Raw genomic sequence first — 25,685 nt, 5'->3', positions numbered from 1 at the left:
CAAGAGTGGTACTCTGCCCCATCCTGATCCAAGATGGTATTTTAGTGAGGAATTGTGCCAGGCCTGCGCAAAATGAAAATAAGAACGAGAGGCCTCTTCCGCTGATGCTGCTTTGGCAGTAAGACTGCCGCCAAAACCTAAGTACGGTAGCTAGCTGGGCGAGTTGATACATCATCGGTGATAGCAAGAGGCCAGCAGTTATTCCTTATGTGTATAGGCTGGCATATGGCCTCAAAAATGTTGCAAACCGTTATGGTGTTAGAGTTGTTTTTCTTGTCTGAAGAAATTATCCAGTCTGTGCCAGGCTGTGCAATCAAGAGCACAAATGTCAGATTCGGTTGTTCACAATTCATGTAAGGTAAAGCATAGGCCAAAATTCGTGGAGTGCCGCAAAAATGTTTTCTACGAGATTTGCCTATCATTTGGATCTTGTTACATAGGCCAAAAAGGCAGGTGTATAAACGAAAGGTTGCAAGATCAACAGCAATAACCGTTGGACAAATAAAGTTTATTCCTATCCTATCCTATGATCCAGATTAAAGAACGCTGGTCTATCAAATTTGGCCACTGACTGCGCAGCTTGCAGTTGCAAGCCCATTTTTAATTGCACACGCACAATCTGGACAAATAAACATGAAAAAGCCCACCTCATTTCACAGGCCTACCTAATCAATAAATGTGGTGACAGGTGCATAAGCCAGGTGTCACTTGCACTACACAACAAGGAAAAATGTTTTTTGGAAGCATCTAATCGTTAAAAATATTGCACTTGTTTTACCGCTCGTCTGTATGCATGTGTGAGTTTTTCTATTTGTATGACTGTTTGAATGCAATAAACTTTTAGTTGTGAGTCGGCGCTCATGTTTCGTTTCTCTTCTTTGTCCGTGTTTGTAGTGCGCGCTGTAAGTAATAATAAAATCAAAACCTAGGCCGCTATTTTGTAGCGATGCCTTATGCCTTATTCTATGCTATTCTTATCATCCACCACACACGGCCGCCTGATCCCGTTGATAATGTGGGCATACCGTCGCTCTGACCACTGGCCAAGCGCGAAAAGCCTGAAAAAGCATAGAATCGGAAGAGGCATTGCTACAAAACACTGGCTCTAAAGCACGCCATCACCATCATCATCATAGTAGAAGTCTATGGAGTTGTCACATTCACGGATATAGCCATTGCCACCGGTTCTCCATTCATTGTTTTCATGCCTTTGTTGCGATTCTCTCTAGAGGATGTTGCGATGTGCTGATGCTGTAATGTTTCTTTGTTTGTGCCGTTTGTGCTTCAGTTCGGTATTTGTCACACTAATGTGGCATGGAGCTCGCTCAAGGAGGACATCAGACCAAAAAGAGGGGTCCAATAATTTCTGCTCTCACATTGTTTAGCATAGTTGCTGCATGTGCAACTTTAAAACTTATGTTGTAATACATCTATTTAACTGCTGACATATTTGCTTATGTGTGGGGACCTTTTTTGAAACTCTGCACGACTGAAAAAAGCAGATACCATGGTTGTAATTTAATCAGATTTCACAAGTTCCACAGCACAGTTATGCAGGAGAAATTGCGCACATTAGGAGGAATTTGCGGACATCTTCCCTGTAGCTTCGGTTTAGTTGCACGCATATTAGGGCACGGTCTTGCTGACATGCTCTGACATGCTTGTTTATTTAAAATGTGCTGAACGTGCAACGCCTGTTGCAAGTCTGAATCATAGAAGTGGCTTCGTAACATGGCTTACGCACAGGGAAAGCCATTCTACAAAATTTAATGAAACTAGTTGGGTCATTTTTAGCCCGAATGCCTCATTGAAGCACAATATAAAGCCGGCTCTGCTACATTTATCGACTATTATTTCAGTTGACGATGGAACTGTACGTGGTGTACGGCACATATACGTACGCTGGACACTGTGCAAAATCAGATTTTTGCCTGCACCAAGACCTACGCCAAAAGCACAAATGGCTGTTCAAGCACTGATGAAGGATCGAGGGTGCTAAGAATGCAAAATCAGAAATGAAACAGGGACAAACTTTCACTTGCTTACTCTCAGCAGTTCTTTCACTTCTGCATGACAATCTTGCAGGATGTCCCATAATGTCAACAAGAATGCTGATCATTTTTACAAGAAAAGACACATCCTACGCATCCCACCGATGCACTAAAAGACTGTGTAACACAAAGAGGCATTAATTGTGAGTGCCCACAATTTCTTTTTGTCCCCTCCGCTCTAGCTAGTTGGGTCAGTGTGCACACACTCGTGAAGATACCCCCAATAAAGGTGATATGCCATGGTAAAAGGTAATGCTTTACAGTCAAGCAAGAACATTCCAAACACCAGCTTGAAATAGGTCAGAGGTGATGTTTAATGGTGTGCCGGGGTTTAGCATTGCAGATAAACTAATATGCAATAAGGAAGAATATATAGAAAGTCCATAGATTGTTGTTGTTGCCTATCATGTTCATCGAAATCTTTTTGCATTACTTCAAACCAGAACCCAGCTGTTAAGCCAGGGATTATACCTGCTACTTTGTAAAACCTTAAAAGTAATCCAAGGCACTACAGACAGTTCTCAAAGCAAAGAAAGTGAATAGATGCCATTCTGTACTGGTTAAAGCTCCAAGAGGTAATCCAATCTTTGGTTCTCAAATACTAGCTAACAGCAACATTGTTTCCATGGCAATCCGTTTGCAGGACAGGGCACTATACAGAATTCAAGCCACAGGTTTCTCTAACCTCTTGCTCCAATGACAGCTGCAAGAGCGGCATTTGGAGTTCTGGCAGATGCTGCAGAAGTCACAGTCCTGCCTCTGCGGTTGTGTTCCTTTGACTTGTTTCCACTGGGCTGCTGCATTCTTGAGGTGCTCACCTTCACTGGCCTTGGTCCCGAAGACACGGTACGCTCCGACGGTCCTAAAACACAGAAAACGTTATAACTACGACCACGGAATACATGCAAAATTGATCATTCTGAACACTGCATGCAGTGATTTTACATGTACAGCCTGTATGCTCCCTTTCCTGCACCGATAACTGTGCCATTTGTGTAACACACTGACTAGTATCCAAAGCCTATGCACCATTGTGCGCATGATACGAATGCACAGCTACAGTATTCTCACTGCCAAGAATGTTTATTTACATCTGTTTTGACACTACACTGTATGTCATCCACAAATGTGCTTACATACATACATTCCATTGAGAAATGTGTGTGTTTTATGTGCCTATATACGTTGATATCTCTGCACGCTCAATGATGCAAAGCTTTCTATCAAGTGGCAAGCAGACGTCCTCTTTCCAGCCAAATGACCACCAAAAAGGACTAGCTTTTGCAGCACCGCACATTCTCATCACCGTTTTCTAACTGAGCATTCACTCTCACATATGTGCCTGCCCCTTGCAACTTGTCTCTTCCTGCCAAACAAGTCAAGCACCAAGGAAAAGCTAAAGCACGCCCACCGTGTTATGGAAAGCACTGATCAGATACCAAAGGCAGTGTACTACATCAATGTAATTTCAGAGCTCACAAGTAACGATTTAACAAAATGTTCTAACTGGACATGTTTAGCGCATCAACATATTTGTGAAACTCATTGCCCTTGTAACACGTTCTTGTGTGTTTTTACGCTTTTAATTTCTACGGCAAAAGTAACTTGACTATATGTAGTAACATAAAGGCAATCACCGTCAAGCAAAAGCTAGCCATAGTGACTCACTTGAATTCTTTGGCAATCCAGGGCCAATGCTTACGTTGAGAACACCTGCAGTGACCTTTAGAACAGCTTCGTCACCCTGGCCTTGGGTGACATGCACCTGTTTGGTGGAGCCGCCACCAAAAATACCTTCCTTTTTCACTCGATACTCCAGCCTGCACAAAGTTTAAAGACATTGTTCTACGATCATAACTGTAGATTTTATACACTTGTTTCCTGCATTAAAACAAGAACATCTAAAAAAATTGCTTAAGGGAATTTACTTCACTAATCAGGTTTCACCCACCTAGTCAGTGACCAACAGAACAATGATTTCATCATTGATGAAAACAACGTAGAAGAAATGGTTTGATAGATGTGATTTTTGCGATATAGTGGTACAATATCGAGCTATATGATATGGAGATAATCTAACCATCTCGACAGATTCAATTTCTGCCTTTAGTGTTCAGTTAGGACAAGTTTCATAGATACTGTTCTTTATTTACAATATGTCTTACTAATTTCCTTTGTGAGTCCACAACTCTTTTCTTTTGCAATATATTTCTATGCTAAATTTTCTTAACACTCTACTGTAGTTAGCAGTACAGTTAAATGAATAATTTTTTCATTATTAAGCTTGATTTGACAAAATATTAAGAACTGCACTTCTAGTCCATTCTCCATGCTGTAGACTATTACCTTCTTATCATGCACCCGTTATTCTGAGAATGCATGCATGCATTTGCGAAGAAAACAACAGAAGAAGAAGAAGAAAAGTCACCCTACTTGTCAGAGAACTGCAGGTTCAGTGGCCGCTGGCACTTTTCCCGAACTTTTTTGTCAAGAGTGTAGAGGAACTCAGTCTTGAAAACAGATTCAATGAAAGTGTCAAACTCATTCTTCACTTGCAACACTATGAAGTCATCTTGATGAGTGCTGCAGAGAGGCAAAAGACAGAATGTTCATGTTAGATTGCAGTTTTCCTTTGTTACAGTCTAGACCAGTTCATTAATTAATCTGCAATACACAAATGCTGGCCACATAATACCAGAACAATCACAATGCGTCAGCAAAAAACTAGGAAACATCCCACACTGCAAGTGCTATTCAAGTGCTTTATTCCACATTGAAACTTTAAAATAAGTGCTTTCAAATATAAAACATTTGTGGGCCAGTTAAAATTTTGAAATTTGTTTGAATTATACTAGTCTGAACAATGGAAAGTTGAGTGTACAGGTGTCACCTATGTGAATAGTAAGCCTAAGGTGTATTACAAAAGTGATTACACATTTTCTGTTTAAACAGCGATTCCCTCAAGCATGTAAATCAGAGCCTCACTGACTGCTGTTTTCTATATAATTCTTGTGTTGAAGAATCCTGGTCGGGGAACCTTTTTTATTTCAGCACAGAAACAAAGAAAATTACTAGCACTAAATACAATTTTAGTGTCCCATTTCACATTGGCACACTTCTAGTATGTTTGCCTGCAAACGTTCTTTGCACCACTTTGCTCCCTAAGCATGGAGGCATGGAGCCATAAATGAACGAGTACACTGTGCATCACATTACGTGAACTATGCAAGCCGCCCTTCATTTGCAGCCTTTCCCTGAGGCTACAAGAAAATCAGAGCTGTTGCTGAGTTGCGCACACTGAAAAACATTTTTGCGTAGGTGTACATACAGAAGTGCTTGGTTGCTTACCTCGTTGTCACTTGAGAAATGTTTTCAAGGTCAATCTTACGCTTAATGACTTCCTTTATCTTGCCCTTGTCATTTCCTTTCTTAATCTGAAAGTAGTAAAAAAGAAAGAAAGAAAACAATGTAGACAAACATATCTCTCTGCTATTTGAATATTTGATGTGCCAGGAAAGCAAGCAGGTAAGCAAGTAAATAAGCATGCAACATGCACTAATGTGGGACTTATATTGCGCATAAAAGAGATAAACCATTTTTCATTGTTTGATTTCTTCTAAAAATACAAGTTAGAATATTTTGTTTTATCAGTTTACAAATCCAGCAAACAGCGTTGCGCATTGGAGTGAATAAAACCATGGACAGATGCAGTTACCGCATCTGACTGATAACCATCCACTAACAATATTGTGGAGCTTGGACACCAACCTACAAAGTTTCTGAGAACTGCACCGTTCAATAAATGGCTTTGGCATTGTGGTGCAAGTATGCTTTTATTTAATATTTTAGCAGTAGTATTATGTTCTTTTTTATGCCTTTCTTTATTATATTTGAGCCTTCCTTGCTGATCAAATTCGACAAAATTTTCAGCTATAATTCACCCTGTATCTCAAAGCTCATACCTTAATCCATTCTAGGCCAATGATTCCAGTAGGAATCAATGTTTAGCAAGAAATATCCGGCATCAAGAAAGAAAACCAACAAAACTATTTTCAGTAATGTTGCGTGTCAGCAATGCTAACTACATAATTTGTACACTTTGTGCTGCAGATGGCAGTCTACAGCTACCAGCGGATCTGTGTGCGGGAGTGCCGGTTCGAGCGAGGCGGCGAGATAATCAACATGGCAGCAGGGGTGGCTTTCATTAACGACATTTCAGACCTGCAGTCATGGCAAAAAGTCCAAAAAGTCGGAAAGCAAAGGGTTCTTGCATTTGAACTTTCAGACATTCTTATACATTGACTTTATGGAGTATGTGGCGGTGCCACGAAGGCATCCGAATTATCGGGCATGTCCGGAAATTCAGTTGTTGACGGTGATATGCCTTGAGTGGCACAAGAATGGCCTTCAAATCATGTGTGCCGATATTTCACATCATTATGATTGTGAAATAGGAAGTCTGAAGAACCGCCTGCTGCTTACAACCCATGACCCATAAGTTGTAAACAGCTGATGACAAAAACCTTCCATTCATTGCCACAAGCTACACAGGAAATTCTGTCTTTATTTTGCCCTGTCCTTTGTCGTTCATATTCACATAAAAAATTTTTTTAACTTCACTGAAAATTCTAAACAGAATGGGTTGAAAACAAAATTGGTAATCATTAGGATGTCAGGCACTATACCTTGGATTTCATAAAAGACATTTCACGAATAAAAAAAATATTTTGTTCAACATTCTTGTCACATACGAGAAAAGTATTTCAGCAATCATGCAGTAGCCTAGTAAATGGACGCTCCCCTTGTTGTACACCTACGTGATGGACATAATTCAACTTGCCCAGTTCTCTATTCTTGTCTAGTTCAGTAATCAACGCTACTGTTGCATACAACATGCAGTAAAGATCATATATTACTACTTGTTGCTGGGCTAACTGGTTCCTATTGATATGTGTACTTGTTTATCTTTCTCGGCTGACTACTTTTCACTGGCAAACAAATGTAAAAGATTATCGCTCAGCACAGGAAGCACCTGCACGTATTGGAAGTTTCTAAAATGTTACTGACGGTTCTGTCCGGTGTAACCGGTTTGCATGTGCGACACAAATTGTGCAGTACTTTCTGAAGACATGCGAGCACCAGCGATTACTACTGTGGAATCTTCAATGACTCATATAAAAGCAGACACATTTGACCCACAGATCAGATTCTCAACGATTGCCAACTGTGTATTACACTGTAATAAGTAAAACATAGTTTGGTTTAAAGTTGCGAAGGGTAGAAATTCGGTTTAAATAAAGAAAGAAAAGGCATGTTGGTGGCAATTTAAGAATGAATGTTTTTACACTGCGACAAAATATTCTGTTCAATACCTAAGATAAAGAAAGAGTACATAAAATATCCCCTTACCTTTTCTCGGCCGATAAGAAACAGGGATTTGGGAGTTAAGATGAGATCCCTCTTCACAGGCTGAAAAAGAAAAGAAGAAGTAAGCAATGAGAAACACACAATAGTAATGTGTAGTTAAACACATAATGACATTGCTTATTCTAAGGGACTACAAAGCTTAGTTACCGTATTTATTTGATTCTAACGTGCCCTTGATTGTAACGCGCACCCGATATCCGCGACCAAAAAAAAGGGGGAAAGAATGCTCTCGATTGTAACGTGCACTTGTTTGCTGTGACCTAAACAAAAGTCCTTTACAGTACCGTGCACCTCATTCTTTCATATAGAAACACACCTTTCTCTCATTTGGAAAAAACTAAGATTTACCCCCAATGCACTAAAGTTGTGATAAATAAAAAAAGTTGCAGTTTCACCCGAAAGGCGCAGCATCGATTACGATAGAAAATTAGTAGACAGCTGTATGAAAAGTAAGGATTGTAGTTTTATTGGCCGTATAAACTATTAAACATTAATTTACTAGCTAAATTAACAAGCATGGTGTTACACACGCACAAGCAAACAGAACACGTCTCACTTAATGACCGCAGAAACATTATCAAAATGCTTGAGCGAGGTAGTGCAGTAGCAGGAGTGAGAGAATTTATCTTTGTGTGGCCTCTCGCTTCAACGTGAACTAAGCGAAGAGAACACAGCGCGGTGCGCCTAGATGTTAGAGATGTGCGCCTAGTCTGTCGCAGATCGCTTTCAAAGACAGGGGCCGCCCGGCCGCATCGTACGTAGCAGCCACCGGTGTAGAACGCTTCTCCTGTTTGCGCCAGTCTCACGCGAGTTTTGGGAACTCCGAGCGCCCTTGATGCGGCCTGATTTCCGTCCGTCTCCGCAGACGTGATCGCTTTCCTTTTAATTGCAGCATTGTGATGAACTTGGCATGTCTTTGCAGTTGGCACTTCCATGTTGACAGACCAAATGCAGAATATGGGAAGACGGACAGTACACTAACCTAACTCAAAGGAAGCATTGCCTATAGTTCACGTACTGCAGCACATGGAGGAAGCTACGGCAGCTAGGCTCGAAGTGCGTATGAGGCGGCCACTTTGAGATGCTGATGGCAATATGGTAATGCAGATTTAGGATCGCACTCGATTCTAACATGCACGCAATTTTTGGACCCGTTTTATCGGGAAAAAAGTGCACGTTAGATTCGAGTAAATACGGTAAATCATGAGGGGCACTTAATGTAAAGCATTATGTTTATGACAGAAACATAATTGCAAATTGAAAAAAAAAAAATGAAATCTTCCCAAATTTAAATAATTTACATTTAGGAGTAGGTGAAAGTAGAACTCGCCTGGTGATACCGACTAATCAAATTAAATGTGAAAAGAATATGAAATTACACTAGCTTCAGCAAGGCATAAGCAACTATATAGATTCATTATTTGATTCTTGAGCCCACCTTGAAACGGCGATCATACTTGAGAACTGTCTCTGCAAACTCCACCCTGTCTCGCTTTCCGATGAGCACCCTCAGTTCTGGATGGTGATCCAGGCCAATGTAGTCGCCAACATAGTTGCGGTTCAGGCTGTGCCGACGCCGCTCCTTCCGACCTTGCAGGATGTCTGCCGCTGTTTCGTGAAAAAGGTTCGCAGAGCAGGGAGAGATGAGAGCTAAACAAGATGGGCAACTTGCAGAATACAATATTGACAGTGTCTCACAGGCCTCCAGCTGTCATGGACTCTCTCATGCATATCCACAGATAATTCAGGGGTCCCAGTGAGTCATTTATCTTTATCCACTACCCACTTCAAAAAACGCTTGCGTATTTAAAATTAATCTGGAGCCCTCCACTACGGCATCTCATATTCCCAGTATTGCTTTGGGAAATTGAGTCGCAAGAATCAATCAATTATTCAATTATCTAACAGAAACACTGTGTCAAGAATAAATCTTAACAAGATAAACAGGTGTAGTTGGCAATCAGGACAACTCCACCGCACAACTAGAATGATACTAAGTTTGTATATACTTATTAAACAGACTGAACAAAGTATATGCACACTTTTGTATGATGAATATGTCACAATGAATATGTCCAGAAGAATGCCCAAGCCAGCATGACTGGTACCTTTCTGCTTTTGCTTCAGGTACTGCTGCCTGGCAAAGTACTTCTTGAATGCCTTCTGGATGACCCGGGCATGCTGGTCATACCGCCGCTCCCTCATTTCTTCAAGCAGAAACAGCTGCGAGAAACAATGGTGCAATAGTAAACATCCTATCAGAAGCCTTTCTATGGTAGAACGGCAGCAAATGGGAATGAAACCCTAAAAAACCATAAGAAAATGACAAAGTGACAGGAAGGATGCTGGTAAACTGGTGTAGCACCGTTCCTGTGACCTTTTCTGTTTCTTACTCACATATTTTTCTAGTTTCCTTGCCATTCGCTGGCATTTTGCCACTTAATGATGTACAAACTCACCCAACAAGCTACTCTTAAGAGCTTTTCACTCATCCCTTTGCTACTAATCGATCACCTGGTAGTCTACAACTGTTGAACACATCTAATATGCATGGTGCGCATTCATATGTATTGCAGGATTGCAAATACCGATCCACAGGCAATAATGCATCCATATACATCGAGCTGAACGAAACTGAACATCGGCGAGAAAGTATAAATGCAAGGCAGAAGATTAAAACAAAGCTAGCATACTGCAATCAAAGGTCTGATGGAATCTTGGAATCTTGTCTGGGCAAGAAGTGAAAGCATGTCAAAGAAAAAAAATGAAAGGACATCAACCAAGAAGGTGTGGTTAATATCAGTTTAAGCTTTTCACATTGAGCACTTTGTGTTTCCTAGACAAAGCTTCTTTATGAAAGCCAAAACATCTTAAACCTATACAGTCGACTTCCGTTAATTTGACTTTGATGGGACAGATGAAATGGATCAAATGATACAGCAGGTCAAATTAAACAAGATGTACGAAAAACGGCAAAACACACTGCTGATTTATCTGACAGCATTTGCCTGATTTTAAGATGCCCTCGAATCAAATGCGTGCCCACTTTTTATGTGTCCAATGTAGTGAACTAATGTAAAAATGACATTAAAGCACCTAAACAAAGTAGTAGAAATCTAATACGCACCTGATTTTTCAGCAAGAACAATTGCTGCACAATGGCGGCTGGTTTCCTAAAGTCAGCTCCCACAATTTTTAAAGTCAGTTTCACCGCAGTACACACGTATTAAAAGCAAGGCGGTTTTGGCTTCGTGCCCGACTGCACCACACAGACAATTTTCGGCCGAATTTTCTTCAAAAAAAAGGGGGGGCATGTCAGAATCGGGCAAATACTACCATAATCAAACATTGTGAACAATGGTTATTGCTGAAAATCTTCCTAGAGGGGGCTGAAAATGGGCGTTTTAGACAAGACATGACGTGGGCTCAATGTATTCACTGCCCCCTAACTCTGCCGAGGCAGATGGTGCCACTAAGGGGTCGCTATCGGAGTCACCATAGGGGTCAGGCACGTACATGCTGACTGGTCAAGTTTGAATTATCGGGCAAAAGCCAGTTTTAGGATCAAAATAACAAAAGTTTAGGTCTATAGAAAAAACATGGTTGCCGGTCGGCACTTTCAGACTTGATCGAATTAACCGAAAAATCAAATGAACTGTAGTAAAATTAATGGAAGTCTACTGTATTAGTTACATCCTTTGGTTGGTGTCTTCCTCTCTACTATGGATATCAGCCTAGTGCACAGAATAAACAATGCCCATAAAACAATTTCGATGCTTAGTAACCTGAGAAGAGAGCATGCAGCTACAGTTTAGGTCACAATGATGTACTATCAGCGTCAAATGAAACTTGAACAGCGGAGCGCGTGGCCCAAGCATAAGTGAAGATATAGTGCGCGCCGTCCAGTCATTACCATTGACAGCCGTGCACATCCGGTTTGGGCGCACTGCGTGATCCCCCTCTAGTGAGATAATTTAGCTTCTGTTCTGGTTCTTACATTTTAAAGGGAGCAAATAAAAAAAATAAACATGAAGCTAAAATATTGCAGTTTACGGCTAGTCTTGTCGCTCAGATCGCCGAAACCACAAGTGCTGTCGGCGCAAACAGCGGTGCGCGTGGTGCAGTTTGCACCGTCATCACTCGCGCCGCGTGGGCGAATCTACCTTGTGATGACGGTGCAAACTGCACCACGCGCACCGCTGTTTGCGCCGACAGCACTTGTGGTTTCGGCGATCTGAGCGACAAGACTAGCCGTAAACTGCAATATTTTAGCTTCATTTTTTAAAAAATTTTATCCCTTTCAAATGTAAGAACCAGAACAGAAGCGAAATTATCTCACTAGAGGGGGATTGCGCAGTGCGGCCAAACCGGATGTGCGCGGCTGTCAATGCTGATGACTGGATGGCGCACACTATATCTTCACTTATGCTTGGGCTACGTGCTCCGCTGTTCAAGTTTCATTTGATGCTGATCGTACACACTCTAACAGGCCTTAAATACTACAGGAATTAAGTAATGTGGCAATTTAAATATTTTCCTGTACATTATAATACTATGTGCCAGTGATCACTGCCATTTTGCCAAGGCTAATCTCCAAAAACCCCTATCGTGATGGCAATGTGCAGGGTGTGCTATAGATTTCTGCTGCAAAAACCATGCTTCTTTTTCCCATGTTTGAGTCACATGTATGAGTGAAAGGTATCTGCACAGGCCCTGGTTGGAGTCCCTCTGACCAAACCCCACTTTCTCATTTATCTCCTCCTCACCCCTGTCTGCTGAGCACCTTTTAATGGTGGGAAAATGCTTCACATTCCCACTGCAAACTGGACGCAGCAGCTTTCTCTCCCCCAACTTCTCATCCTTGGTGAACCAGCCAGCCTAGCTCTCAAAAGCCATGCATAGCTGATTCCTCTCACAAGAGCCTTGGCACATGAGCTGTGCCACTCAGATACAATGCATGGGGGTCTTTGGGTAAATAAAAACTGTTTCTGCTGACCCCTGACTCTGGAGCTTTCTCTGCATTATATTGCAAACAAATATACAGCCTTAGAACAGAGATGATGATGATGAAATAGAGGTAATGAACGAAACCGTAACGAGGCTGGCTGCAGAGGTAGCAACTGAAGTGGGAGGCAAAGCACCAAGGCAACAAGTAAGCAAGCTCTCCCAAGGATCAAAGGACCTAATAAAGAAGCAACAAAGAATGAAAGTGTCCAACTCAAGAGATAAGATAGAATTCGCAGAACTATCAAAACTGACCAACAAAGTGAAAATAAGTGATATTAGAAATTATAAAGTGAGAAAGACTGAACAAGCTGTAAGAAATGGACGCAGCCTGAAATCAGTGAGAAGTAAACTTGGCATAGGACAAACCAAGATGTATGCACTGAAAGATAAGCAGGGATCGTCAGCAATCTCGAAGGTATAATAAAAGCAGTGGAAGAATTCTACACCGACATGTACAGTACCCAGAGGACTCAGGAGCACTCTATTCAAAACAATAATGAACAGTATACAGAAACTCCTCCTACAACTAGAGATGAGGTCAGAAAGGTCTTGCAAGGCATGAAACGGGGAAAAGCAGCAGGAGAGGATGGAATTACAGCCGATTTACTCAAAGATGGAGGAGACATAATGGTAGGAAAACTGGCGGCTCTCTATACGACGTGTCTATCGACTTCAAGGGTCCCAGAAAACTGGAAGAATGCAAACATTATACTAATCCACAAAAAGGGAGACGTTAAAGAACTGAAATATTATAGGCCCATTAGTTTACTTTCAGTATTATATAAAATATTTACCAAAATAATCTCCAATAGAATAAGGGCAATACTGGGCTTTAGTCAACCAAGGGAACAGGCTGGCTTCAGGAAGGGATACTCTACAATGGCTCACATCCATGTCATTAATCAGGTTATCAATAAATCCGCAGAGTGCAATCCGCACAGCCTCTCTATATGGCTTTCATAGATTACGAAAAAGCATTTGATTCAGTAGAGATACGAGCAGTCATAGAGGCATTGCGTAATCAAGGAGTACAGACCGCCTACGTAAGTACCCTGGAAAATATCTACAAAGATTCCACAGCCACCTTAATTCGACACAAGAAAAGTAGGAAGATACCTATAAAGAAAGGGGTCAAACAAGGAGACACAATCTATCCAATGCTATTCACTGCGTGCTTGGAAGCTATTAAACTGGGAAGGTTTAATAGTAAGGATTGATGGCGAATACCTCAGCAACCTTCGGTTTGCTGATGACATTGTTCTATTCAGCAACACTGCGGACGAGTTACAACAAATGATTGAGGACCTTACCAGAGAGAGTGTAAGAGTGGGGCTGAAGATTAATATGCAGAAGACAAAGATAATGGTAAATAACCGGGCAAGGGAACAAGAGTTCAAGATCGTAATTCAGCCTGTAGAGTCTATGAAGGAGTATGTTTACCTAGGTCAACTAATCACAGGGAACCCTGACCATGAGAAGGAAATTCACAGAAGAATAAAAATGGGTTGGATCGCATACGGCAGACATTTCCAGCTCCTGACTGGAAGCTTACTGTTATCATTGAAAAGGAAAGTATACAATCAGTGCATTTTACCAGTGCTGACATATGATGCAGAGACTTGGAGACTGACAAAGAAGCTTGAGAACAAGTTAAGGACTGCGCAGAGAGCGATGGAACGAAGAACGCTAGGCATAACTTTAAGAGACAGAGAGCGGTTTGGATCAGAGAGCAAACGGGTATAGACAATATTCTAATAGACATTAAGAGAAAAAAATGGCACTGGGCAGGTCATGGAATGCGCAGATTAGATAACCGTTGGACCATCAGGGTGACAGAATGGGTACCAAGGGAAGGGAAGCACAGTAGAGGATGGCAGAAGACTAGGTGGTGCGACGAAATTAGAAAATTTGCTGGTGCTAGTTGGAATTGGTTGGTGCAGGACAGGGGTAATTGGAGATCGCAGCCTTCGTCCTGCAGTGGACATAAATAGGCTGATGATGATGATGATATTGATGCGTAAGTGAGCCCTGCTGCAGAATTCCTTGAATTTTGTAAAGTGTGGGTGTGCATTGCACCTGGCCTGTGGTTTTTGCTAGTGGGGTGTAAAACATGACAGCCCTACTCCATAGTATACAGCCCCACATTTCTAGACATCATGACCATTCGTTAACACCAGTCCCACTTAGACTGCACACCAAGTGCGTGTGAAGGTCATCACCCATGAACTAAGAGATGAGGAGTTTCGGTACCACCATGCTGGGATGTTAATTCTGAAGCTTTTTAAGTGCTTCAACACATTACAAGTCTGAAAAGTGTAAAATAAAAGGTTCATTATTTTTTTAATAACTGAAAGCGGGCAGCACAAAAGCTGAAAATGAATAGCCTTGGCATTATCAAGATACATTAAGTAGTATGTAGACTTTAAAAAATGCAAGCAGGTGTGTGCATGCTTGTGGGAAGGGGGAGGGGGAATGCATGATCTACTTCGCATGATGGATGCTTTTAGAAAAAAGTCCTTGAGGCATGTAGGCGGATGCAAGTATATTTACTGTAGCTAAGACAGCCTTCTGTCAAGGACGACTGATGCAACTCTGACATCACACATACCACATAATTTATAACCTTGCCAGAGCCTATGTTACTGCCACTGCTTTGCAGACAATGAGCTTGGTTGTTAGCATTGTAGTACTTCCTGCACAGCTCAGTTTGTAGGGGCAGTCCCCAACCAGGCCTTCATTATACGTACTTTCAAGTGTAATTGGATGTAACAGTCAAAGATGATTTTGTATTCAATGCGCATTGTGCACACCGAACAGGTAGTCATCATGTAGCTGCCTGTGTAGAGACTTTAGTATTATGTCCACCACACTCATAGGAATGGTCACAACTTACTAGGTACCAGAACTTGTGAGCTTAGCTTAGGTGCCTGATTAGCATGAACGAAATGTGCAGCTCCAGTACAGCACATGGTTTTCGTATCATGTGAACATGCTACTAGCATCATCGCATACAACAGTGAGAAAACGTATGCATTATTACAAATGTTCTGGTACGCAAGATTCACTCTTCAATATAGACAGTAAAATGTTATGGGCAGTTAATAAACACAGAACAGTTACTTAATGAACAGAAGAGGCGACATACCGACTCGGGTGCCTTAATAAAGACCTTTGTCTTCCCAAGCTGGTACTGGTCTTTGTCCATGCCAACACTGTTGAGAATGTGGAGGATGCCTTCCTTGATGTTTCCATGCCACTTTGGAAAGGTCTCTTTGGTCAGGACTGCATATCTGCATGAAAGCGAGAGAAAAGATTAGACCAGACACAGCAGTGTTTACAACACACCAATGAAAGGCTCAGTGAAATTTGTGTCCCAAATGAGCTTTCTATAACCGGTTGATTGCTATGCACTAAAATGCTGTACTTAGGTAATAACAGAATACCATAGTTGAAAGCCTAAGGTTAATGTCATCTGCCTAGTACTTTCTAATTGGTACCAACATCTCAATGAACACTGTTTTTGCATTCTACCATCATCAAAGTTCATCTGCTGTGGCCTGGGATAGAACCTGAGGCCCTGTGTTCAGGAGTAGGATGTCATAGCAGGCAAGCCACCACAGCAGGCCAAACAGACATGTTTGATAAGGCGGTGTTCTTTTTTCAAGTTTTAGAGGCTTCTCATAGCTGCAATGCTGTCTGCTTTCTAATGTTGAACTAGATAATATACCTGTTGCTAAGGTTAACATGGGCTCATTGAAGGCAAAAGGACAAAATAGTTTTGTACAAATTTGGCAATTTGCACAGTTTTCAAATACTACAAATGGTTGCACAAGTAGTTGAAAGCACAAAAGCAGCAAATAGCCATGCAGTCAAGATTAGTAAAGGTCATGAATGTGCCAACACAGTGCAAGAGTGTCTAACATGCACAAGTACTTAAGCTCACCGGTGCAGGAACTTGTCAAAGACTCGCCGGTAGGCAAATCCAGCTCGCCTCACACGTATATTTTCCTTCAGGCCCAAGTACTCTACTTGGTGCTTCACCCTAGGTCACCAGGAGAAACAGAACAGTCTACATTACTTGACTATTTTTACAAACACCATATCACAAAGATTGAGAATCTCCTGCTTAAATGCTAAGCAAAACGAGAACAAGGTGAAAGCAGAGGCCAACTTTTAGAGAAGTGGACTTGACTTCTTCAAGGAGACCTGAACTTGTCCTCTTCAAGTCGCCTTGAAGAAGACAAGTCCACTTGTCGAAATGTTGGCTCCTGCTTTCATCTCGGTCTCGTTTTGCTCATCGTCTTCAATTTCCATTTCCCGCCTTCCTTGTGTTTTCCCTGCTTAAATGCTGTAACTGGCAAGCACTGCACCCAGTTTCATAAAACAAGAACTTATATGGTCAGTCCATTATTCATTCATCCCAGACAATGTATTGTCTAAATAAAGCATTAATTAATTCATTCATTCATTATTCATTCAACTTAGCAGTTACAACCCCAACTATCTCGCTCTCTCTCTCTCTCACTCACACACATACACATGTACACTATATGCACACAAAAAAGGAGATGTTGAATCTGTTGCTAAAAGGGAACTCTCACCTATCTTCTTCCCAGTCATGCGCCTTCTTTGTTTCGTTTGGCTTGATACAGCGAATGTAATGTGGTGTGCACTTCATCAGTGCATCTACCAGCTTGTTGGCCTGGCTCTGTTTTGAGAAAAAATGACACCGATCTAAGCAATTTGCCTCATACCAAATTGTTATGTAGAAAAAAATTATAATAATGCTTGTATGAATTTGGAATAGTAGCATGAAGTATAAGCAATAATGCGGTTTCGATGCAACAGATTTTTTTCTCCTGGCCGATAACTCTGGGAGAAACCAAAACCACCCAATTGCACATTCGACTCTCCATGAACGTAAATGGCAACAACCTGATGCTGCTAGCCCTGCCACCAAGAGCATAAAACAAGAAAATTGCAGGGCTAATTGCTGTCACTGCAGTCCAATCTGTCAGGTGTAATATGCCAAAGTCACCTGAGCTATGATAGACGCCATAGTGGACAGCTCATGGCTAATTTGGCTAGCCGGAGTTCTTAACCACCGGAGTATGGCTGCCATAGCGGGTAATGACACCTGTGAAGTAATGAATAGAAGCAGAATGCCACAGTCACTGACACCCACAGTGGCAGTTGATGCAGCATGACCTCACACACTGAGCAATGAAAAGCACTATTAGTATTCCTTGCAACATCGTTCATCAATTTCATGCATCAGATAATTTCAGCATCAAAATTCTGACCACATTTACTTTTTCTCTCTCTTTATAGGTGACGCATGTGCAGTCACTGATTATGAGTCATAATACAGGGTCATGCCAATGTACAATAATGATCCGATAATGACAGGGTTCCTCAACAGCACCGTTGCAGTATTTCAAAATCATAAAACAAAGTGCAATCGACAGCACTCAGACACACCTCATTCGGTGCACAAAAATTATTATTATTGTTATTGATATGGAAACACACGTACACAATGTGATGCACAATTAGTGATAAAATTTCAATTTTCACAAAGAGTTAGGAAAAGAAGAAAAGATGCAAATTTCATGTTTGTACCTTTAAGTGGCATTTCCTCCTCAACTTATAGGTGGCTGGTGCTACCAAAGAAAGTGGCCCAGGACTTCCTTGTTTATAAGGAGCTCCTTTTTAGCCATAAAGGTGCTAGTGCCGAGGGCCGAATGACAAGTTTACTAAAGCAAGGGTTATGCAACAAACCTTGATTTTGGAACCAGCTGTTGTAGGTCGACCCTTGACTGTCCCGGATACAATCTCAGGAAAAAGACTCTTGATGAATGCGCTGTGGAAGAAAAAAATAATTGTGCATTTTGTAAACCAACATATGTGAGCTCCAAAATTTACTGAACATGTCAAGGCCCTGTGACAAACTTTTCTTCTTCTTCTGGCGCATTGCTGGTTTTAGATAATAGCGAGTAGTGGGGTACGGCTTAAGAGATGAGGTAGAGGAGTTAGAAACGATGGAGTAGATCAAGTGAAGGGAGGTACAAATAAAACCCCCGTGCACTTAGGAATGTGGAGTGATAAACAGGACTGTGGAACCACCCCTGTGCTTGGTGGTTCCACAGTCCTATTCAAGAGCAAACACCAAAGAAAGTGATCGCTGAACAGCAAGCTTGGATAGGTAAAAAAAAATATATATATTGTTCCATAAGAAATAAAAATGAGACGCTGTTCATAGCTGAAACACAATTACACAAGAATGGCAGAGTAAAAGTCCTTTAACCTGTTACGCACTGTCATAAGTTTATTTTCCTATTGAATGCAACAGTGCAAATGCTGAAAAACGTGAACGTGAAGAAATCGTTACTTTGCATGCTCATAGCTCATGGCTAGAATGCACTGTATACAAGCAAAAGTACACCAGTGCATTCTAGGCAGGAGCTCTAGCAGCACCGTAACTTGAACCAAACTACTGCATTTTAATTAGGATTAATACCCATTTTGTGTGCAATAAACACCATAGCATTGGTTTGCAATGGAATGTTTCGTTCTGACAATAGGATAATTATGCAACTTGTAGCTCAGCCAATTTGTCATAGTGCACCTCTGTGAATACAGCACAAGAGTTTGTTTTTTTTACGTCAACAGCTTGAAAACATGTCAATTTCAAGTTGTTTATATTTCCACCCATGCTCTGAATATGCCAAAAGGTTCTTTTCCAATCTTGTGCATCAAAGTGTGGCCAGCTCAACCTCCTCGAAGGTGACTAAGATTTGCAAAAGAGCAAAGCTATTGATGTCCTAAGGCGAATATTTAGAGAGACACCAAAGGCAAATATTAGGTCAAGTTAAAGTGCGACATCCATGTGATGTTGCGGGTTTCCTGAACGGTCAATACCACTTGACCAAGAGCAGCTGCAGCAACGAATCCAACGCTCTGTTTTGGCTCGGTTTCTCCACGGGTGCACGTTTACGTTTTGCACAAAGAAACCGTCACACTGTCTGCCTGTGCCATTTTCCTCACCAATGGCAGTAAAAGGCGGTGATGGCGTATGCAACGTCGCCGCTCCCCACAAGGGGGCGGGCTATTTGAATTGCACTAGAGGTAGGCGGACCTTTCAGACTCGATTTCTTCGTAAACTAAGCCTTTTCTTGGCACAAAACAAGCAATGCGAAGTTTCTGGAACGGTATTTTAGCAGTCCATGTCGACCTTGTATTTGCCTTTAGTCTCCCTTTAAGGGACCCCAAAGAGCAACACAAGATCAGTTTACACTATAAAAGCAATCTTTCAAAATAGTATCTTCATGGCAGAGCAAGGTTGACTGTTAGTGGAGAAAGTAAAGGCCAAATTTCCCTTTCTTAATTTCATGTTGAAAGTTCACCATGTATGCCAGTACAATGTCACAAATTTAAAGGTATGTTTTCGTATCTGGGACTGTTCTGCACAAGTGTTCCAAAAGCCTGCTATGTTGAGTGTCTAGTTCTACTATTATGAAATTCCAGCTCTCTAACATACAAACAAAGATATGTGCAGCTTGCAGTAGTGGTGCAAGGCTGGAGCCGACTGTGGAGCTTGTGATCACCTAGCTTTTACATGGCTTTCCTAAGTTGTTTGTGGGTTTTGAGAGGTTATGCCAGGTTTTGCTAAGTTTTTGTCTCGGTGGGCTTGACGCTAGAAGTTTTTGAGCAGTTGCAGGCCAGGATCACTTTCTCGGTGACGTCGAGCATTCAGGCACCAGCTCTAGTGTTCAATGGACTGAAACTCGGGATCCTTGACTCGGCGTCGCCTCTTCTCAGCCGCAGCATCAGCATGGTGTTCCGGATCAGCTCGGCTGTGACGCATCGCTTCTCGCTTGGCAGTACGGCGCTCTTCCTGGTAAGCCGTTTCTTCTTCATGCGTCTGGACTTTCTTTGGTCTTCCCATGGCAGCAGCATGTACGCATGGAATAGAGGAGGCGAGAGGGGCGTTGTCGTGCTGGCTGTTCCGAGCTTTTACTCGCCTGTGGCGTCACGACTCTGCCCTACACGCGTGGGGTGCGAAAAGGTTACGTGGCCCAGTGCTCTCGCAGGTGGTTGCTAGGCAACGCGAGGTGGCACACAGCTGGGCTGAGTTTTCTGGTAACACTCCACAGCTGAACTAAAAGCTTAAACAGCTCCACTGTTAAAACAATTTACTAAATTTTAATAGATGCTGTCACAATCTGCGATGTAATGGCAAGGTAATGCAGAAAGTTAAAAGTGGCATCGACACCTGTCTTTAATGTTTATTTGTTTTCTGGCTTAACAAGCCTCTTTTCCCGGTAAGGTGTAAGTCACACCAGAAAGTGAAAGAAGTCACACAATAAAGTTGGTCACAGAGCGTCAGTCATAAATGCTTGCTTTGGTTGAAAAGCAAGCACTTTTGTGAAATTGGTCACTCACCTAATTTTACAGGCTCTGTTACTGATGTTGCAAAGCTCCCAAATTAATCAGTGGCATAGGAGCAAGATGTCAGAATACACAGACAGTTATTTAATGTGGCGATGGTTGTGCTAGCAGTTGTGAATGGCACCAATCGCGTGACATTACAGTGTGACATTGGGCAGGTCTCGCTCACCTGTGTTAAAGGGGCCCTAAAGACACTTCTCTATTAAAGGAAATTGTTTCGTGAATGCCATGCCTAAAAATTTTTCAAATCCTTCAAGGTTAAGTGGAGTTATAGTACCGATATCTGCCTTTCTCTCCCCTTCTGTCTCTGCTAACATGCTAGAAGCTACACAGCGTAAAAGCCAAGAGGGCAAAGCCCTGGCCAAAGGTTGTGTGCTGCTGTCGCAAAAAGGCTCATCGAGACACCTTGTGACTGCAGCAGAATACTGCAGTATGCAGCATGCTGCTGGTATCTCAGAGGCCACACACAGCAGCCGTAGCAACGCACAGTGCAATGTGACATGATTTTTCGTTTTTTGAATGCAGGCATATATTTTTCACTTATGTAACTCAAAATCGGCAATTATTTATGACTTAGAACACTCTCACAATCACGAAATCAGCCAAAAGCATTCGTGGGCTCAGCTGCTTTTGATGCTGCTGCATGTTGACATTGTGGAAGTGAGGGAAAGTGATCTTTGTTGTGGTTGACAGGAGATTGTAAATTTCATGCTTCATACAGTGCGGTAATATTTGGTTCATGTGTTCACAGCAGCCTCTACGATAGATCAGCAATGTTTTCCTTATTATGTTGAAAATGTGTTTCAGGGCCCCTGTAACATTGGTCACATTGAGTTGCTTCTTGGTCACCAGTCACAGTCAGTCGCATAACCTATGCCAATCGCTGGTATGAATGCTGCCTAAGAGAGGCTGTTCCGCTGTCACAGTAGCCCAATTTACTACTAATACAGCTTAAACTATGCTTCTTTAGCATCCCTTTAATGCACACCGGAAAGAGTGTGGGAATGCAATGAAGGGTAAATCATCACCAGCTTTGCCAACTGTTCTACTCTCGCTTCCATTTGTTTCATTTATCTTCATGTCTTCACATGCAGGTAGGAGCATAGCCATGGGGGGGGGGGGGGCTTATGGGGCGTCATTCACCCCCCCCCCCACCTTTGAGATTTGTTCGTGCTGTCATGCACCGCCGACCAAAACAACCCCCGGCGCCAGAAATCATCCTGGATTTTGTGTAGAATGTCTTTTTCACGCTCGAAAAGACATTTTAGCGTGAACATTGAAAACTCTGGCTGGATTTCGCGGCCACACCTATGTACTGGGACACACATAACGCAAGGAGCCCCATCGGAAGACAAAGTTTCAAGGGCGTTTTGATGGCAAGCAGGCTCGTCACGACATCTCACGGAGGCCGCAGAATCTACGGAGCGCATGAATTTCAATTCTGAAACTTTATGGGTTTAATGTTCTCAACTTTTGATGCGAAAGGTGCCTTGACATTTCCAAAGTCGTGCTTTAGATTTTCGATTCCAGAACGTTGTGGGTTTAATGTGTTTATAAACATTGGACGCCGAAGGATGCACGAACTTTTCTAAAGTCGTGCATCAGACCATACAAAGAGAAAATCCAAATCAACACACTATCAGACAAGTTGACAAAGCGTGGCGAGGTCCGATGGGATGAAGAGTTGTGATGGTTCATTTGTGCCGTCCTGTCACAGAATTTTTCACTTGTGCCAAAGCATCCAGGTCAAGACGCTAAAGCCAGCAAAGGTAATTACGTTCTTATGTTTTTTTTTGTACTTTGACTTATTTGTGAGGACACATTGGGCCTCTTCAATTGTCTTGTTCTCGCTACCCACGGGCCGCCAGAGCCAGCCAGAGCGCATGCGTTCTTTTCATGTTGCCCCGACCAGCACGCAGTGCCCTACGGTGCTCGTTCGTTTTTGTCTGGCCGCGTGGATTTTGCCCGGCAGAGTTTTGGACGCTTTCTGGCTAGCAGACGAGAGAAAGAAACAATGGTCGCTTGCTGCCATCACTGTGGGAACTGATGGATTGCAACGAGTTCGCTTGAGCGTAACCTCTCCGGAAAGTCATGTTTCGCCGGAGTAGGATACTGAGCAGTATGCCTATGGTTCTCTGTGGACAAAGTGGCTCACATTTTCTTCGATATTCGTTCAGTAGCCATATTAAGTGCCCAAAGTAGGCAATTGATTGTGACCAGTGACCAACATGCTTTCCTTTGTGTTTCTTTTTTTCATTTCGGTGCCTCCACCACACAAAACAAAAATAAAGACATTGTTGCAGCGCAGCGAATTGTCGCATGGCGAAAGTTCGATTTTGTTACTACTTCTTCTTTTATGGAAAGTAATGGGCCATGGGACGCTTCAGTTGCCGGATACTCTTATATTATTGTGATAGCAATTATATGGACACTCCAGGTGCATTCTTGCTGTCGCCCTCATGTTCCTTATAAAGTCCAAGGGCGATAACATTGTGACCGTGAGCTGCATGCTGTATGTGGGAGTGAAAGCATAGGGGGGAGGCGGGGGGGCTGGCATTGGTGAGCCGACTATGGCGATTCAGTCTTGTGTGCACAAGGGAGAAAAGCTGGGAGGAAGCGCGCCGCCCTCCATCGCACGCGATACATCGGTGGGAGTGGAGGGATGGGGGGGAGCATTAGGATTCTGTGACCTGTTAATCTGTGATTGCCCAACATATTTATTATTTATTTGCCTTGTTGGACGCATTATATACAGTGACTTTTTCTTAGATATGTAGATTTATTGGAGATTTATACATATATTTAAACATCTTGTTGCGAGGTTTTGTGTGTTCGTGCAGTGAACTTTGGTTCCAGCTGCACTTTTTGCACTTTATCAAGCTGTATCTGTGTGTTTGTATATTCCATTGTATCTTCAGATTTCTAATTTACAAGGGCGAGTCAAATGAAAGTGAGCCAACCCACCCCGCGCAATAATGGTTCGGTTCATTACCTGCGAGGCATGCGCGTAGCACACAGGCATCTCTCATTTACAAAAGTGAGACGCAGGTGTGAGGAGAAATGTTCTTTATTGCTCTTATACACTGGGTTGAACATGGTTGCATGACATAGTGGACGCTCCAAAAGTTGAACAGCTTGGCGTTGCGAGATTTTTGACAGTTGAAGGGGTTTCCCAAGAAGAAATAAGTCACCGTATGGCTGCCGTGTGCGTTGAACATTGCATTTCATTGGCCGCTGTGAAGCGTTGGAGCAAACGGTTCAAAAAAAGAACGTGAAAGTTGCAAAGATGATCCAAGACTGGGCCAAAGCCACCGTGCATCACCCCCAACACAATTGCAAAGATTGATGAGCTGATTAGAGAAGAACAGAGGATACGCATCGATGAACTGGCAGAGCTTGTGAACATCAGTTACAGTTAGGTTCACACCATAATTCATGAACATTTCGGTTATCTGCTCTTCTGTGCGCAATGGCTGGCCAAGATATTTAACCACCACCAGAAGACGGAGAGGTTCAGTGCTGTCTTGACTTATCTGATCTGGTATAACAATGAGGGTGACAACTTCTTGTCTGCAGTTGTCACTGGGGGTGAATCATAGTGCCGCTATTACGAGCCTGAAACACGATGGCCTTTATTACAGTGGAAACATTTGAGTTTACCATCCCCAAAGAAAGCAAAGGCCGTCATTTCCGCCGGAAAGGTGCTGTTGACTCTTTTTTTGATCGTCAGGGGCCATTACTGATCAAATTTGCTAAACCTGGAGAGACTATCAATCGTTTCCGCCATTGTGAAACGCCGGATCAGCTGCGTGTTGCAATCGAGAACAAACAATGTGGAAAATTGATGAATGGGGTAATCTTGCTCAATGACAATGCCTGTCCCCACGTCGTTGGTGTGGTTAATGCAAAATTGGTAAAGTTCAAGTAGGAAACACTGCAAAATCTGTCATGCAGCCCAGACCTGTCGCCTTGTGACTTACACATTTTGGGGCAGTTGAAAAAACAGCTCAGGGAACCAGACTTGTGTCAAACGATGACGTGAAAGTCAGTTACAGACTTTTTGTAGCAGCAACCCAAGGATCTTTATGAGACAGGAATCATGCGACTCGTTAGTCAGCAGGACAAATGCCTAAATGCTTATGGCAACTACTTTTGAATAAAGTACCACGTTTGTCACATATTCGCATTGGCTCACTTTCATTTGACTCGCCCTCGTATATTTTGCAGAACTCCTGCTTTTTGTATGTGCACTCTGCTGCGAAAATAATTTCGGTGCAATTACTCACAATGCATGACCGTTGACAGCTGCTTCTGCACAATAGATTGGAACAAAGGACAGCATCGCTGAGATTTTTCCCTGCCCGTTGCATATGCACAAAAATGTAAACAAGGTTCTTGAATGACAAAGTTTCATTAAAATATTTGTCCTCAACTTGTTCATGTCACGGCCTTTACATTTTTAATATTAGCGGCATGCACTGCTTAGCTGGTTTCAAACTGATATAGTTTTAGAGTTCGCATGATATTTTCTTTACTTATGAAATTGACAAGAAATATGGAAGCATTGATATCAGTTATTTCAGGCACAGTTTTTGGGACATACGAGTGTACTCTTTTATTAAAAGATACATATTTTACTTGTCTTGGCAGTGCATAACGTTCGAAAATTCGTTTGCAGCATCTCTGGCAATGGCAATGCAGTTATTGTTGATTTATTTTATCCCTCAACAAATTCTATGAGGGGAAGGC

General features: G+C 42.3%; 1 protein-coding gene across 1 annotated transcript in view; it reads right to left on the bottom strand.

Moving 5' to 3' along the window:
• LOC126541800 (unconventional myosin-Ie-like) overlaps nt 1-25,685 on the bottom strand; it is a 364,609-nt gene that overhangs the window by 9,519 nt on the left and 329,405 nt on the right. The window contains exons 15-25 of the mRNA XM_050188736.3: nt 18,267-18,348; nt 17,087-17,193; nt 16,429-16,527; nt 15,631-15,775; nt 9,587-9,701; nt 8,917-9,086; nt 7,461-7,520; nt 5,400-5,485; nt 4,485-4,634; nt 3,720-3,871; nt 2,737-2,913 (exon numbers count right to left, since the gene is read on the bottom strand). Coding sequence (XP_050044693.1) covers nt 2,737-2,913; nt 3,720-3,871; nt 4,485-4,634; nt 5,400-5,485; nt 7,461-7,520; nt 8,917-9,086; nt 9,587-9,701; nt 15,631-15,775; nt 16,429-16,527; nt 17,087-17,193; nt 18,267-18,348 — 1,343 coding nt within the window. The remainder of the gene's footprint in view (nt 1-2,736; nt 2,914-3,719; nt 3,872-4,484; nt 4,635-5,399; nt 5,486-7,460; nt 7,521-8,916; nt 9,087-9,586; nt 9,702-15,630; nt 15,776-16,428; nt 16,528-17,086; nt 17,194-18,266; nt 18,349-25,685) is intronic.

Source organism: Dermacentor andersoni, chromosome 2 (assembly GCF_023375885.2).
Source record: "Dermacentor andersoni chromosome 2, qqDerAnde1_hic_scaffold, whole genome shotgun sequence".
NCBI lineage: Eukaryota > Metazoa > Arthropoda > Arachnida > Ixodida > Ixodidae > Dermacentor > Dermacentor andersoni.
The sequence above is the reverse complement of the archived record's forward strand: the minus strand, read 5'-3'. Positions and strand labels throughout refer to the sequence as shown.